At 44.7% G+C, this 17,136-nt stretch overlaps 1 protein-coding gene across 2 annotated transcripts in view; it reads left to right on the top strand.

The window, feature by feature from the left end:
• The window catches only part of cdm (importin-13-like protein cdm), a 43,210-nt gene that overhangs the window by 8,147 nt on the left and 17,927 nt on the right, over window positions 1-17,136 (top strand). For both annotated transcript variants that reach the window (XM_065431761.1, XM_065431760.1), the window contains exons 7-13: window positions 1,487-1,571; window positions 4,330-4,458; window positions 5,301-5,514; window positions 8,735-8,784; window positions 11,084-11,355; window positions 14,629-14,827; window positions 16,126-16,398. In XM_065431761.1, the coding sequence (XP_065287833.1) occupies window positions 1,487-1,571; window positions 4,330-4,458; window positions 5,301-5,514; window positions 8,735-8,784; window positions 11,084-11,355; window positions 14,629-14,827; window positions 16,126-16,398 (1,222 nt within the window). The remainder of the gene's footprint in view (window positions 1-1,486; window positions 1,572-4,329; window positions 4,459-5,300; window positions 5,515-8,734; window positions 8,785-11,083; window positions 11,356-14,628; window positions 14,828-16,125; window positions 16,399-17,136) is intronic.

Here is a 17,136-nt window from a genome sequence, read left to right as displayed (position 1 = left end):
ATTTCAGTGGAGGTAAAAGGCAAACTGTGGAACCCTAGGTGGCCAAAATTAACTTGAAGTCGCCCTCTACATCTTACCTCGAGATCGTATGATTATTCTGGCAACCCCAGAATTTAGTGCTTCCATTTCGTGATTTATTGTGCATGGTTGATGATGTGAAGTACTTGAAAACTATTAAAGCTTGTGAATAGTGTCTATTTGATACTATGACCAAGCTGAATAAGATTATGTTTGATTGCTTATTCAAAACTTTGGTATTTGCAGAGTCCTGTAGTGTATTCATAGCTGGGTATTATTAGCAGAGTAAACATTGCGAACAAATAATTTTGTTTGCGTACTCTGGGCCCTTGAGAGAATATGTGGCTGTGCATGGTAGGAATTAAGCTTTAAGATGCACTCATTGACAGCCAGTTAGCATCTGCGTATACCTTCAATACTAAATAGGAAGAGTGTATTGCCTGCAGTCATTCCAGAGCCATAATAGTGCTTCTTCTCTGATTAGATTGGTCGCATTGTATGGGGCCATTCTATAATCAAGTGATGTTGCAATCAAGCGTACTCAGATTTAATTTGTAGAACACAGATGCTGCATCCATAAATAGTACCAAACAATGCCAGTTTTAGTCCAAATGATTGCGATTTAGCTGGAAAAGCCTGGTTCTCCTATAACTTGGCCTGCTCTACTACGTAATTAAAGAGGAAAAAAAAACCGCGACTTCAGACGGGTCGTAAGACGAAGGAGTGGACAGTACGAGTGGTACTACCTTCTTATCTCATTCGTCTTCATCCCGTCTGAAGTCGCGGTTCTTTTCCTTTTTAAACAGGTTGGGCCAGCTGGCCCAAATCTTGAATCTATTGGCCCAAGCCGGCCCAAGCCTTGAATCTACTACATACCTTCTCATTCTTTGTGTCCATAATGACTGGATCAGTGATTCACTTTCATGTTTCTTTATGCAGAATCAACAGTGTACAGTTTTAAAAATCATTGGAAAAGTATCTGGATTTGCGAGTACATAGTGTCTTTGATTTGGTGCTAAAGTTGAATAGAATATTTGATTTCTTATTAGTTCAAATATTCCCTTTAAATATCTGCACATTCTCTACTAGACATGGTATCAATTGCCTATTCTTTGTGATTCGAGAAATAAATTAATACTAACCTTAATGTTTCGTCATACAAGGCAGAAAAAAACAATCCTGACATAGTTTGTTTGCTAGTGTTGTGGATGCCTAATGAGGAATATGTGGCAACTTTGGGGCATGTAATGTAATGAGTTAGGCTAACATCCTCAGCATATCATTAAAATATGTATCTCACTCTGCCCTTTGATTTTTGTTTCGCACCACATAAACTAAGTGGGATGCAACTTGACAGAGCGCACTTAACTGTTCCGTTGAATTAGGAAGACAGTTTGCTGGAGCTCAGCTACAGAAGTGCCGACTTCAGTAGCCCTCTGATGATTGCAGTTCACATATTCTGCTGCAGGTACCCCAAGTTTGTCTTGGAGATGGTTGAACATGTGGTGCGGTTGGAAGATGTCTACTCTGAAAAAATGGCCTCTGGTGATACGGTCAGTATTTTTGCTCTTTTAGTGTTGCACTGCTGTTCGTGTTACCTATTGAAGAACTAGCATTGTTAGAACAGCTGGGAGACATATTCGAGAAATTTTTGGGAATTTATCTTCCAGAGTTCATCTGATCTTTAATGAAAGGTGTTTCCAAGGCGCCTTTTGTTAAATCTGATTTGCATAGGAATGTTGCCTTTTCCTACCACCACTGGCGAGCACACTGGTACATAACATGAAGGTATACAGAAATCCTGACTTGCCTATCTCGCAGTGCATTTGGTGTGCCCAACTACTTTCTTGGTGCGATGACTTTCTGTTTATTACAGTGTTCTCTTGCACCACTTGCCTGTCTTCCTCTCTGCACCTTTGAAACCTTCTCTCTCCCCTTTCATTTTCCGCTAGTTGTTAGCGCTAAGTGTGTGTGCTGCTGTACAGACGGGGTAGAAAAAAAGTGAGCTTGCGAGTGAGAACAAGTGGTGTGTGTCGGCCAGTTGGGCAATGTCGACATCACAAACCCCAGTTGCAATCACGTGAAATGGGCACCATTGAAATGCCTGAGATCATTATCTGCAGCTGGAAAAGGTTGTTACATGCCCATTGCTGTGCTGGGAGCTCATAGTACTCTCGATGTTTAAGTGGGTGTCACACTGTGCGGCTGTTCCTCAGGTTACTAGTAAGGTTGAATGGCACTTGAATATTGCTTCACGAAAATTGAATTGGCAGCACCCAAGTTCAGTCACCTTATCAGGCTAGTCAGTACTTATGTGTTTGTCTGGGATGGTGATTTGGAGCTAGGCGGTCTTCATAAAGGATTTCTGCAGCCAGAACTGTTAGGAGGTAGGCAAGAGAGTTGTGCCTTTTTCCATCCATGGCGAGCAGGTTTTGGCTACAGAAGTTCTTAATACTGCAGTGCTTGGTCCGTGATTTGTGGCAATGCTTGCCCACCTCTACTGCTTACTGTGATAACTGTTTCGATACTTCAAAACTACGTTTGTGATATTTTAGTCAGCATTGTGTTGGTAAAGGATATGGTGCTGCCCCCTTGTTACTATACTCCATTCCATAGTTAGCAGGCAACGCTGTAGTGTGGTCTCAGAAGTGTCACCCGAGTTCTGCCGTGCAGTTGTTTGCAGCCTGTGATGCATTCTGCTATATAAGTACAGTCGAACTCACTTGTAACAATACTGGTGCAGGATGCGGGGTGCGAGGCATGCAGGGAGTGCGGCGGCTCACATATTTTGTCTTAATTTTGCGTTCCTTTTCTTCTCGCCACAGACACCCAGTAGCCGGACTCATTTGTTGTAGCCAGTAATGCGGCATGGAAACACTGTAGTAAGCAGTTTATTTTGCCACAGAGCACACAAAAGTTCATGGTGCGACAACTGCTCATCGTTACATCCGAGTGTTGTTAAAACCAGTAATGCTATTAATGGGTTCAACTTTACTTCTTTGTCTAATTAAAACGTTTCCATGTTTGTCCCTTCTGCTTTTGTTCATGCAACCATTACATTTATTGGTTATAGCTATGCGATTTTCATGGCACCTGAATATTATATTAAGTGGATCATATATTAAGACTGCAGCTCGTAAACGTAAGGTTACATTTAGAAGTTGTCACCAAGTATGCAGCTGAACCTCGAGATGCGGATATCAGCATGTAATGAATATATGCTAACAAATATATGTAATGATTATAACAAATATCGGTCATAACAAAGGTATTTGTGTGCTCGATGTGACTTCATTGTAGTAAGGTTCGATACACTAGAAATGGTAAAACTAGTACTCTGGAACCATTTTCTTTCAGTGCGGGCACACAGACTCTGAACGGGAACGTATGACCAGTGGTGAATTTCATCAGCACTGACCTTCAGCTCGCGATATTGTTTTTCTACCCCTAGTCTTCGTGCTCTTGTCTAAGCGTGTTTCCATTTTGTCTACGGCGCAGACACGAGAAAGGTACACCACGTTTCCCTGACGCATGTGTGCATGCATGAGTTGTATGAGAAAAATCTGGCGACTGCGCTGAGCTTTAGTAATATGGATGCAAACACGCTTTTGCCCATTTGTCCCTAGCTGAGCTGCACTATGCGACCACAGACAAGTACTACAGATCAGGCTCACCCTCCATTTGTCTTTTGTGGCATAGCAGTCGTAGTGCTGCGCTTGTGTTAAGAGGCAAATCGTTTGAAAGCATCTTGAAAAAATTTTTTCCTTTTTTTGTATTTGTGGTGTTATATTATTTCCCCCTTTCACTTCTGCAGTAGTTGTTGTTTACCTATGCTTCACCACTAAGCCTGACATGGAGGGTTCCTGCCCAGGTGAGCGAAGCAACCTGTCGCTCAGTGCGGGGCTGGGGCCTTAGGTAGATATCTGCTTTAGAGGCAGCAGACCAATGAATAATAACACATTGTTACTGCTAATTTGTTGTTTTGTATGCTCTTTTGTATCGACCGGTGTGATCCCGTTTGAACAGAAGTTAAGCATCGGTTCTTGCGTAGTGCGCATTGCCTTTGGCTAGGGACAAATGGAGCAAGGTGCATACTCCTCCATAGAACCGGGGCACTGACCCCAGATTTGTGTCTTGCAATTCACACGTGCGCACAAGGATCGAGCAAAGGTGGCGCAGCTCTCGCGTGTCTGCGCCATTGACAAAACGAAAATATGCACTGTCCGCACTGTGGTTCAGCGATTTCCCAATAAGCAGGTCTTGGATCTTGGCGGTAGTGGGTGATGTGCACATGTGTGGTTGTTATTGCAGGAATCGTGCGGTCACCTGTGCAGTCTGCTTGTAGAAATTGTGGAGTGCCACACCCACAGCTTGGTGACGATGCTCCTCTCTAAGCCTGACCACAAGCCTGTTATACTGAGGCTATTTGACCACCTGTTGGTGAGTAGTCAAAACTTGCATGATCTACTGCACACACTTATTTACCTTACGTAGCTCAAGGAGATGCTAATGCAAAAGATTAGTTAACACATGTTAGTAAATAACCCTTCTCTAATACCCCCCAAAAAGAAGAAAAAAAATAACTTGCTATGCGAAGAAGCTCGGTGAGCCAGGAAAGATGCTCCCACACCAGCCTGCCACAGTGTCATGGACTTCAGGAGCGTCTGATTGGGTTTGGTCAATTTTTTATGTGTAGCAGTAGATTAAGTTGTACTTTAATACAGCTAAAGAATGAACTTAAAATATTGCCGAAACATTAGCTGAGACGAATTAGCTCAAACACAAAAAGATACTTTGAAATCAATGTTACAGTCGAACCTGACTATATCGAACCCGTTTACATCGAATTGTTCTGTATATAGAACAATTTCTGAACACGGTATAGTTACAGTATAGCAAAAGTTATGCTTACATTGAACAAAAATACCAGCAACTCCCGATATATAGAATGACAAGCGGTGCAAAAGTGCCCCCAGAAGTTGGCTTTCCCTCGCAACGATGGGAAACTCGGCGGCACGGGGATAAGGTATTGGGTTACAATAACATATATTAAATCATAACATATTAAAACATATCATCACAAATTACACGCCCATCATAAAAAAAGAGGTTGCGGATTGCAAATGGTTGCACCACCAGTTTTTCTTCTTAGCGTCTGCTGTGCTTGTAGGATGGGGTCATTTACTGCTAAGCACTGGTAGGGTGGGCAACACTTTGTGTTCGCAAGAGGTCAGGAAACTCCTTGTGAGCCTGAAGCCCCTCTGCAAACTTTACTTTCGCAGAAGTTCACTGGGACGCCTCGTCAGTACCCTATAGACGAGACGTGGAGCAGAGGCTCTCTTCCTGCCTGGCACGCCCTGCAGGACGCAGTCTCCGCAGTCGAGGGCTCCCAGCGCGAATCCCTGCTGCTTCTGCTGCAGCCACTCTGGCAGAATCTGTTCGAGGCCCTTCTGCGCAAAGCGCAGCTGCCTCCAGACAACTCTCACTGGGATTCAGGTATGTTATCTTCTCTGGTTGTCTGCCACATTGCTATTCATCTTGTAATGTGCCAAGTACAACTGAGTAACACTAATAACCAAGATAGCACACATTGGATGAATGCAGCAGAGCACAATGTGCATAAATGCCGATAGAGTAAAACCTCGTTGATATGATCCCGTTGCGTGCAGTTTCTCGGTGCCAACGTTCACAATTGAGTAGACGAAAAATTACACGATGCAGTTATGCTTTCTTTTTACCAGTTTATGAATTCCTGGAAAATGCAATCTTTCAGCACCTGTATTCAGTACAGCGCTAGACTATGCTCGTATAATATGTTCTCCCGTGCATGTGATTGATAACAGTAGCCGCCTGCCACAACAGCTTGCCTGCCCTGTCTCACGTGTAAACACCAGTGCACATTGTGTTTCCCATTTCACTACAAGCAAGTCTCTTCCCGGTGAAATGCAAAAACGCCCTTGTACTTAGATTTAGGGGCATGTTAAGGAAGTCCAGGTAGTCCAAATTATTCCGGAATCCCGCTATCAGCTAGAGCAGGCAAATTTTGGGAAACTTTGTGTAGACATTGTAAATACAACCTACTTTGGTGCGGTGATGTGTGCGTGTGGCAGTGAACTGCTCCTCTTTGCGCAAGCAGACTGGGACAGAATGGAGACACGGACATCATGAGCGCATCTTAGTGTCTACGTCTCTCTTTTGTCCAACAATGTTACCAAAGTTCGCATACCAACATGCCCAGCACGCGGCAGTACACTGCACACAACTAATGTGTGCAGCAGTGCACTGCGCAGAAATATTTCTGGGCGCTTGCAGAATTTGCAAACATAATTTTTTTTTCTTAAGGAACAACTACAGTAGTGGCAAGCTTGCCATGACGGTGTGCTGCACCACACCCCACTGGCAAGAAATTTTCGCATTGACCATGCAAGCAGACCCCCGTTGTTGGTGCAGTGCCAAGCAAGCGCTGAAGGCCCTGCTGGACCTAATCAGCTTCGAAGTGGAGCCATAGCATGCGATGCTTCAAAAACAAGGGGGAAGAATAGCAAAATGTACCATTTTGAGAACGCTTTATTTCTAATTTCATCAATTCGCCCAAAGAAAGCATCCAGACAGCGGTGGCCAGATAGCGGTGGCCAGGTGTGGACTCAGAGTTGAACTTGCCTTGTACCGCAGCTCTCACTTGTGCTATAGATTTGACAGTAGTTGTCGCTTGTTGCAAAAGATAAAATTGACTTGAGCTGATACTGCCGGCCACTGTTTTGTGTGTAGAAGAAACTGCAGCCGATGCTTGCGTCATCGGAGGTTGCGGCGTGCTCGAGCTCGCTCCCCGCCGTTGACTCGGCCGTTTACTTTGCCGTCCTGCGTGTGTATTGTGCGAGTGCAACTGCTGCGGACAAATCTGCGGGTTAGAGAGCAGTATGTGCGAAGTTTCACTATTTCACAACATACCGTGCCCTAATTTTGGATAGAACGGAGTTTGGATATAACGAACATCTTTTGCTGAATTATCATAGTCTGTTGTAATGATCATCGACTGTATGAGCAAAGTTTCATTTACAGTACTAAACCACTTGTCGGTTTGCACTGTGTCGTCTTTCTCTGGTGGGTCCTATCATGGTTGTTGGTGCTACTCAGCCAGCATTTTCATTGATTCAAAACAGTTGTGGAGAAAATTTCCTGCTTTTCCCTGAATTTTCCAGAACTGACGGATTCTCTTAAAATTTCGAGTTTTCCCTCATGGTAGACGCCCTGGTTTTTAGCTTTAGCATTGGTCAATGTTAGCAGGTTTGTCTTTTATAGCAAAACCATAAAGGTAAATCTAACCCTTTCTGATCACGATCATTTGCTCACTTTGTGGTTCCTTCTGGCGAGGAATTATTTTATGTATTTTGACTACTGTGCAGAAATACCACTCATGCTAACAAATTCGTTGCAAACAGTTTATTTTGGAAATATTTTTTTTATTTCTTAGACTTCTTAGTCTCTAGCCTGCATCACATTGTTGATCACCACGAGAACTGCTTTCTCTGGGGTCCTCATCATTATCTCCTTCAGTGCTTTCCTATGCTGGTCACCTCAAGGTAGAATAACTTGCTTCTCGGCACTAAAGTAATATTAAAATTCCGTAAATCAAATGCGAGTTCTTTCTCTGAATTGCACATGGAGAAAACGTCGCCATCCTTGATACTCTGTGCCACAAAAAGCATGTACGAATTCCACGTATCGTGCCACTAAGAAAGCCCTGCCCTCATGTGGAGACGCCAGGAAGTGCAATAATCAATAGCTGAAGAAGTGTGAAAAAAAATTTTACGTGTCTGGAAGGGCCCACCTGTGACTGCAAAGAGTTAGTGATCTTTCTTCTGGTAATGCGATCTGGTCACGTATGGTTCAAAGCCTTGCTTACACAATGTTTGTCAGAAGTTCCAAAAGGCACTGTGCTTTTGGCCCGACTTCTCACTGCGCCGTGTTCTGGCATCCCTGTAATGCTTCTGTGGCACTAAAGCCCCGAGGATTGAGCGAAGGGCTTCACACTGTTTCTGAATTTTTGGGGCACAGAGCCACAGCCACTGGAACTAGGAAAACCAGGAAACTAGGGAACTAGGGAAACCTGTCACAGGCACGTGATTGCATAATTGCTTCAGAACCTTTGTATAAGAGTGTACTAGTTTACTGTGCAGTGTACTGTGGCTCCTTAGGTGCAGGAAGGGTCCTTTTGGTGAGGTAACACAGCTAACGCAGTGTGCATTGTAAAGAACACTTCTTGACATCATGTTTGTCAAGATACAATAGCATCTACACATATTATGCAAGAGCTTCTTAAAGCAAATACTTTCTTTAGCTCTTTTTGCCGTTTGTCCGAGGTTGGTAGTTGCACTCAGCAAGGAAAACGTTTGTTCGCTCTCTGTTCCTCACTCTCTCGCTCACTCCTTGTCTTGTTGGCTCTTGTGCGCTCGCACTCATTCATTCAATTTCTCGTTGCGGCTGTGCAATTACTTTGACAATCATGATTGATGGTTTATGCACAACTTTCTTATGTGCATTCGACTTCAAGTAAAAGTAAAACATTTTGTGTTATTTTTCTGGTTTAGCTTTGTGAAAGATAGTGGGTTGCTATTCTGGGGCTAAATTTGTGCTGGCATGGTTAGTAAAGCTCCTTATTGTGCAGTGTTGTTACGATTGATGCATTGTATGCTGTGAACATGGTGTTTGCTTTCAGAGGAGAAAGATGCCTTGCGGTGCTGTCGCCAGGACATTGGAGACTGCATTGTGAGTGAGACATGGCATTCTTTAATATCTTAGCAGTGGGTGTGTAGAAAAGACCTTTGCTTCCTCTGTCCGAAAGACGTGAGGGTGAGAGGAGACCCTTGAATAGTTTCTCTAATTCCATATGCAACTTATCTCAGAGGTGCTCCAGAGGTGCCTTCGGCACGTTAGTGATGAAGGAAGAAAACGATTAGTAGAAATAGATGCTTTTATGTGGGAGTCATTCAGCTGAGAAATTCATGCAGCACACGATCAGACAAAATAATTGAGTGCCAAGCTATTTCAATGATTTATTTTCCTCTCCCCAAGATATTACTGCATGCAGCCGATTGTGACAGTGTAAAAGCAAGCACTTGAAAGAGACACTTAAGACAAATTATTTCAGCTGTGTTAATAAATTACCCTTTTGCAATACCTAAAATTCCACTCTTACTGCAAGAAAGGGCTTGAGGAGACAGAAAAGGCTCAAAAACAAAAGATGGGTGTTGATGTCACTTTGAGGTTCCTGCACTAGTCTGCCATAATGTCGTATATTTTGCCTGCTTCTGCTCGTGCCTGGTTAATTTCTTATAGCTGAAGCTCGATCGCATTGTCTTTGAAAAGAGCTAAAGACAGAACTTGGAAAAGTACGAAAATCTTTTACTCAGCCATGCAACCAAAATATGCAAAAAAGAAAAGAGGGTTAGCTGTATCAAGGACATGGCCGCAGTGGGGTACGGGAAACATCTTGTGCATGCTGCAGAGGGTGTACGGGCACTATGGTACAATGATGACGTAACCAAATACAGAAGTTATACTTATTCATGAATTAGAAAGCTTACGCACCTAAGCTAATGGGGGCCTTAGTCTAATTTAGTAGCCGTGCTTGCTCCCTATTTGTAGTGGGCCTGTTGATTTTACAGAGGTTGCTTGGCCTGTAGGGTTCAGGAATTACCTGCCTGCTAGCGGCACCTGAGGCTGCCCTGTGCTGTTTGAGCCCGTCGCACTAGTAGATGGTTGGGGCTTCTGTGCTTGCACTCCCTATGGAGACGGACACATTCTGCTGTGGTCATAGGGTTTGGGTATGCCTTTGTGTTGCTGCCTGAGTCACTTTATGCCACTTCTGTACCCTTTGTGCCGAACGCATGGGGGGCCATGGCCTGGCTAGCATGAAATTTCTGCAACAATTTGCACGCTCATAGGTGTTATAGCTGGGGGTGCGCAATATGAAATTTTCACTTTCAAAGTGAATTCCAATAATAAAAATTGTGTGCCAATCGAATATTTTTTTAATGCAAATGCTATTGGTTTAGCAAAAAATGAAATTTTTTCACCAACCAGAGGTACGGGAAAAAAACGCGAGTTTATTGCACTGCAAATAGCACATGGAAAAATTTTGCTTAGTGATCAACAAAATTCTCTGGACAGCACTTTCGTTCGAAATGATCATAACTGCAGTTATTTAATGTTGTCTTGAAGGAAGGATAGGTGCTCGACATGTTTGGGGAGTAGCAGCACCCTCCTGGCAGGTATCTCTCCGCAAGCCGAACCAACAGTGGGAACCGTGCTTTCACCACCACTCACATTTATTTTCTTTTTGGCCCAATATTTCATCACACACGTCTTTCAACCTGTACTTGTGGCAGGGAAAATTGCTGCCACAAGCAAGTGAAAATTGCTGTTGGTAGATATTCAGTCTGACAGTGCTGATGTGTAAAGAACCTCTTCAAAGTCTTTCGTTGTTGAGGACACATCTGGGCTCCTTGTTGTTGAAATTTTCCTTGCTTCTTCTGAAGTCAGGTTTTTAAAGCAGTTTGCCATTGCAGCATCCTGACTTACTACTTGGTCGAACTTGTAGTTTGGACACAGTGTTTTCAGGCACTTAGCCCCAGACTAGTAGCAGACACAGAGGTTTCCACCTGGTGTCTGGTGTTGTCTAGATGCAAGAGGAGGTTGCACAGTGTGGGAACTTGAGCTGATAGTACCAGCTAGCCATAAGTGCCAGCAGGGGTCCTGTGATGGTACGCACTTCTTGTGATATGATTCACTGCACAGCAAATACACTTCACCGCAATACAATTCGTATGCTTCGCCGCATAACACGGCTGTACTGGGGCGAAGCTGAGTTAAAGAACTGAGAGCAATTTTCGGGGTTCAAATATTTCAAATACTAAAACGAATCCAACCGAAGACTAACCGATTCGAGTTTTCGAATATTAGCACACCACTACTTATAACTCGTGGTGAGCTGCAGTTTAAGCTAACTAAATTGTTCCTCAGACAGTCGTCATAGGTGGGTTCTGCCCGATTTTATTTTTTTCAGATGGCCCTGTTTGATATCTTGCGGGAGAGCCTGCTCGCGGCACTCGCAGTTCACCTAGAACTGGCGATGCGGGCCCTCGAGAAGGACAGCCGGGCGTGGCCGGCAGCCGAGGCATGCCTGTTGGCACTCCAGGCAGTGGCAGAGAACGTCAGGCCCCACCAGGAGCCGTACCTGGGTCCCCAGTTCCGTGCGGCCCTGCCTCGCCTCATGTCTAACCCGCACCTCCAGCCAGCTACCCTAGTTTGCCTTGGCTCCCTTGGCAGCTGGCTACAGTTGAGTGCTCACTTGTGTGAACCTCACAACGTGTTTGAACCTCGCATATTTGACGTTAAGAAGCTTTATCTCGGGAGCGTAAGAAATCGTTTTCCCCGGTGTCTACTTGCACCACATTTGATGGTTAGTTGCACTTAAATTTAATCCATGAACTGTTCAGGGAGCACATTTTTGATTCAGGCCATCAATGTTGTCACGTAGTAGTGACCGTGAATAATACAGCGGCAAATCTGTGCACTGCACTGTACAGTGTATCACGACAAGCGTTGACGCAAATGGCCAAAAGAAACTGTCGCCGATTGCTGATGCAACACTACAAGTTCTCACTGCTACCACGTGATCACGGGCAGCAGCGTTGCTGCATGGTCCAGCTGAGCTGTCGCTTTGGAAATCAAATACTCAGTCAATTCTTTTCACTGTCCAGAGTACTACACTGTGAGGAGTTCTAACAGGGCAAGTTATGAAACAGCCAAGACTTCGCAGTGCTCATGTTCCTAGTGGCTTTTGTTTCCTTTGACAAAGGATGTACAGTTGAATCTTGTATAACGAAGACGTACCTGACATGGAAATACCTTCATTATATGTAATAGTATTTCTCATCTTATTGGGTGCAACAAATACCTTGATCGGGTCTGTGGGAACGAAACACAAGTGTGATGCCTTCGACAGGCTGATTTTGATGGCCTGTCGGCAGGCTGCTGCATACCAAACATGGCGTTTGAGCAATGCTGCATTACAAACTTGCTCTTTGCGTGAGTGTCTACAGGGTTTTTCCGTAAGGTAATGAGACTGCCTGTCGCGCGGTGCTGCAGTTGCCAGTAGTGTGCCCCCCCCCCCCCTAGAGGCAGGATTTGTGGTGAGGGTTCTAAACTAAGTAATGCACCAGGAGGCAGTCGCGTCCGAGCTCTGGCGCAGTGAGGATCTGAAGGGGCACAAAAGCTGTTTTAGAGTTTTTGTTACGGCAGAAAACAAAAAATGGAGCGTTTGCTGGAGCAGCGGTACACACTTAAATTTTGCTTTCACCTGGGAAAAACTGCTTCCAAGACATTTGCCTTGGTTAAGTAGGCTTACAGAGATGATGCCCTGTCAAGGGCCCAGGTTTCCCAGTGGTTCAGTGAGTTCAAGAATGGATGGGATACCATTGAAGACATGGAGCGATCTGGATGCCCTTCAACGAGTTGTTTGGACGAAAATGTGGCCGAGTGAAAAAATCTCCTGATCTCCAACAGTCATTCGAGTATCAGATTAATTGCTGAAAACCTCAACATGTGCAAAACAACAGTTCACAAGATTATTTAGGAAAATTTGAACTTGCGAAAGATTTATTCGAAATTGGTGCCAAAAGTGTTGAGTGATGAACAAAAACAGTGACTAGTTGACGTTTCCCATGAAATGTTGGTGCAGTTACGAAATGAACAGGACTTTTTATACGGCATAATAACAGGTGACAAATCACGGGTGTTCCTGTACGACCCCGAAATGAAGCGCCAAAGTTCGGAGCTGTACACCGTGAACTCCCCTCACCCTAAGAAAGCGAGACTGTCAGTCCAAAGTAAAGACAATGTTCATTGTCTTTTTTGACAAGTGTGGGGTGGTCCACAAAGAATCTGTACCTGTACCTGGGACATGGCATCAATGCCATGTCCCACAAAGAAGTCCTTGAGCACTTTCACAGAGCCGTCAAACAGAAATGATGACTGGAGATTATCCTTATGTAATATAATCCTTGTGTAATCCTTATGTAATGCCTCTGGGCCTTTAAGGCTTGGGTGCATGTCCCACAAAGAAGTCCTTGAGCACTTTCACAGAGCCGTCAAACAGAAATGATGACTGGAGATTATCCTTATGTAAGGTAATCCTTATGTAATCCTTATGTGATGCCTCTGGGCCTTTAAGGCTCCAATAAATGAAATGAAAAGAGATTGCCGATCGCTGGAAGCTCCACCACGACAAGGTTCCCTTCTTCATGATGCCTCCCGACCAGACGGGCTTCCGTCAAAACCTCGACTTCAAGGTTCCAGCCCACATCTCCTTTGGTGTGACCACCTGCCTGGCCCGAATAGGGATTGCAACCTTGCCGCGGCCACCGTACAGTCCCGATGTGAGCTCGGCAGACTTTTTTCTGTTTCCAAAGCTGAAGAGAAGCCTGAGAGGCCACTGTTTTGACACTGTTCCCGCCATCCTAATTGCTGTCACAGTCTCTGAAAGAGGTTATGGCAGCTGACTTCCAGGGAGCCTGTGCAGAGTGGGAATCGCCTTGGCAGCAGTGCATTCATGCCCAAGGAGGCTATTTTGAAGAATTTTAATAATATGTACCAGTTGGGTCTATAAGTTTTTTTTTTTTACCTTGATGCAGTCTCATTACTTTATAGACAAACCCTGTATGTGTATGTATGTGACCAACCGATGTGATTGCACAATGAGTCTGTGAAGACGTGCATACAGAATGCGTTTCAAGTTGCTCTTGCTGAGTGTTTGACAATTCCTGCTGCGAAAATACAAATCCTGAGTTGTGAGCAAACAAATATGTTTGCTTTCCTGTCACCAGTATTGTCTCGTCTTGTATCTGCCATTTGTTTCTCGCCAATATTAATGTCTAAAGAATATGTGCATATAGTGAGCATTAGATATAATGAAGGCATTTCTAGTGTTACTTGTTTCTCTGTACAGAAGTTCGATTCCTAATTCGCACTATTTTTAGTACAGTCAAACCTCGGTGTAACAAACAACGATACGAAGCAGCATATAATGAAGCCAGAGATGTTTCCTCGTATGTTTGTGTCTGGCATGTGTGTGCTTATGACAGAAATCAGATGTGCTGTACATATTTGCATACTGAACACACAAAAAGAAAAAGAGTGTGCGAAGTTGGAGGGTGCATTTATTATGTAGGGTAAAATTTTGAGCGGCAACCACTAAGCCTAATCTGGGGCACTAAGGTTAGATCTTGAGACCAGCTCCCAATGAAATAGCAGAGGGGCATTTTGTTTTCTCAGCTCGAAAACACTCATTCTGAAGCAGCATCTGCACCTAAATAATCTGCACTTCTGGCCACCTTTTCGGCCTCTTCAACATCAGTAGCACTGCCCCATAACAGGTTTTAAATACACGATTTCCTTTACGATATCAGTTTTTATGCTTATAACGAATAACAGATATGTTGAAGTCATTTCCATTTTGGATGCGGCTTAATTATAATGATGTTTGGCTGTACCGAGGGTCAACTGCTTACGCATATGCATACTTGTGCTGTAATCCCACCGTGCCTGCAGGGACCCCCAGCAGCTTGGCGTGGTGCTGCCTGTGCTTCTTGCGGGCCTGGAGGCTGGCCCCAGGATGTCTATGGCAGCCTCCCTGGCCCTCAAGGACCTTGCCCGAGACTGCCCTCAGGCTCTTGCCCCACACACCCAACCCCTACTGGAGGTCACCCAGCGACTTCTTCTGGGACAGCAACTGCGTCCTCGTGAGAGGGTGAGCCTGCACATTAGTATACGTGCCCACTCCCCAGAATTTTCGGTAAAGTTTATGAATTTGGGCTTGTTTTATGAATTTCCAAATGTCACATCAGTATTTATGAAAAATAGATTCTGTTCACAAAAAAAGTTTCTCATTGATCTCCGAGCCTTCTATTTGAAGTCTTTCATTGGTGAAAGGACGCAAAAGGGGTACTTGCTTAGAGTAAGCTTATAGAGGCAAGTTCCTGAAGAGGGTGAAATTGGCCCCAGCAAAGTCGCTGAAAGAACCACTGTAATCTAAAGACAATGCACTCGTCAATCTTTGGCGTTCCAAGTTCGCTGTTGCTTATGTGCTGCATATAAAGGCAAATCATTGTCGATGAACTATGTATGTATCCCTGAAAACACATGTGCTCAGAGCAAACTTTCAAAAATACATGTGCTATTCCCCTCTGCGTCAGTGCCATGTCTGCAGAATTTTGTAAATCTTAAGAGTCCGCAGGTTGGCAGACGTGCATTAGCTTCATCAAGTATTTTTTGTATGTCCGTTTTGCCGGCTTATTAAACCGGCATTGTCAGTTTTGAGCTATGTATCAATATTTGGCCTGTGCTAGTGCTAACCATGCATAAGGCCAGAATATAGTAGCAAGTATCTAAATTAATCCCACATACAGTAAATTGAGCATACCAGAGATGGTGTGTTGGGCTGACACTTTCGAATTGATTTAAGCATAGAAAACTACCACGAAGCCCATAGTGGCATATTCTGATATACTGGAGGAAGTTTTCTGTTGTAGGTATAGATCATGAAACAAATTATTGATTAATTACCATACTAACTTTTTACTCAAATTTCTTTTGGGCATGAACCTACTCTTCATGCATGCTTTTCCTGCGCAAGAAACAACACAGATTACAAGGACGCACACATGGACAGCGCTGTCAGTGTGTGCTTCTTTGTTGTCCGGGTTGTTTCTTGCACTAGAAAAGCCGTTTGAAGAGTGATCAAAGTTAACTACCCTGACTTTCAGTTCTTTTATACTCTTCATGGCCAGATATAACGCTGAACAAGTTATTCTGATTCTCCGTCATGTGGAATGATGTTTAAGCTTTGTAGGGCTAAAGGGTCCCAGGCTCACCAGGCCCATTGGAAATTTTAGTTATCACTAGAGGTCGTGAAGTCAAGATTGTCAGCGCATGGCCTACGTGTATTGCTCTTATCTGTAATGCCCAAACCTGGTGTAGGGCCCTTTAAGGGAATAAGAGTCATTGGTGTCTTCTAGTTTTTGCTTTGTTGTTCTCCTCACCCCCAAGGTTCGCTTGCTAAGCCTGGCCGGCCAGCTGTTGGCGTCTTGGAACCTCGGACTCTCCGAGGCTTGGCTATCCACAGTGCTGGATTACCAGCTACAGCTGCTGCAAGCAGGGCCGCCCGCGGTGGGAGAGGCATTACGCGAGCTGGCAGCACTCCTGTCGGGGCTGGCAGGTCGGGAGGAGCCGCCCTCACTGGTCGAACCAGTGATTGCACGAGCCCTGCCTGCTCTCCACGCTGTTGCCGCCAGTCATGCCCGTGATGAGGACACCATTGAGGTAGGCATCTGCTAAAGACATGTTGTCGAGCCTATATGACAAACATATGTCATAAATATAGATGCAATGAAACATCGGTTGTAAATAATATGTAGTATTCAACGAAATATAGGATATAACGAAGGGAATAAAAGTTACAGCGACGTTTCACTTCATGAACGTGGGTTACGTGCAGGCGTACGGGTGCTATTCCCTTTTTCTGCATTGCGCGTGGGACGGTGGCATGTGGCAAGCTGCCTAGCACATTCCTCGGGAGCCTCCTGGTGATGCCAAGCCTGCGCCTTTTGCCGGACCTGTTAAGCTTGTGCCCGGTGCTTGGCGACAACTTTGAGGTTGATTGATTCGTGCTCGGCCTGCCCCACCGCTTGCGTTGCTGCTCCGTCCTTGCTCAGCGCTTGGCCTCTCAATCATGAGACGAACCCAGCACGTCCATAGCACACACAGAACCCATAGCGAGTGCCAGAGGAGGTCAACCCAGCCTACTCTACTCCTCTGCGACGCTTTGCCTCCTTCCTCACTTCGCTCAATACCACCTAGACTTTCCTCTAGGTTGCGTTACTTTGCCGCGCTCAGCCACTAGGTGGCTTTGGCTCGGCACACTCCTTCGTAATTTCCTTGGCTACAGTGTGCTAGAATATAAGGGTAATGGGCTCAGCAGGGCCAGGCACGTGAAGCTGCTTACGTTACCTTGGAAACGCAGCTACATTGATCTCTACAGTGCAACGCCTCATGTGCCAC

The sequence above is a fragment of the Dermacentor albipictus genome, chromosome 9 (assembly GCF_038994185.2).
Source record: "Dermacentor albipictus isolate Rhodes 1998 colony chromosome 9, USDA_Dalb.pri_finalv2, whole genome shotgun sequence".
NCBI classification, from domain to species: domain Eukaryota; kingdom Metazoa; phylum Arthropoda; class Arachnida; order Ixodida; family Ixodidae; genus Dermacentor; species Dermacentor albipictus.
Note: the sequence above shows the minus strand (reverse complement) of the source record. Positions and strands in the feature narration are given on the sequence as shown.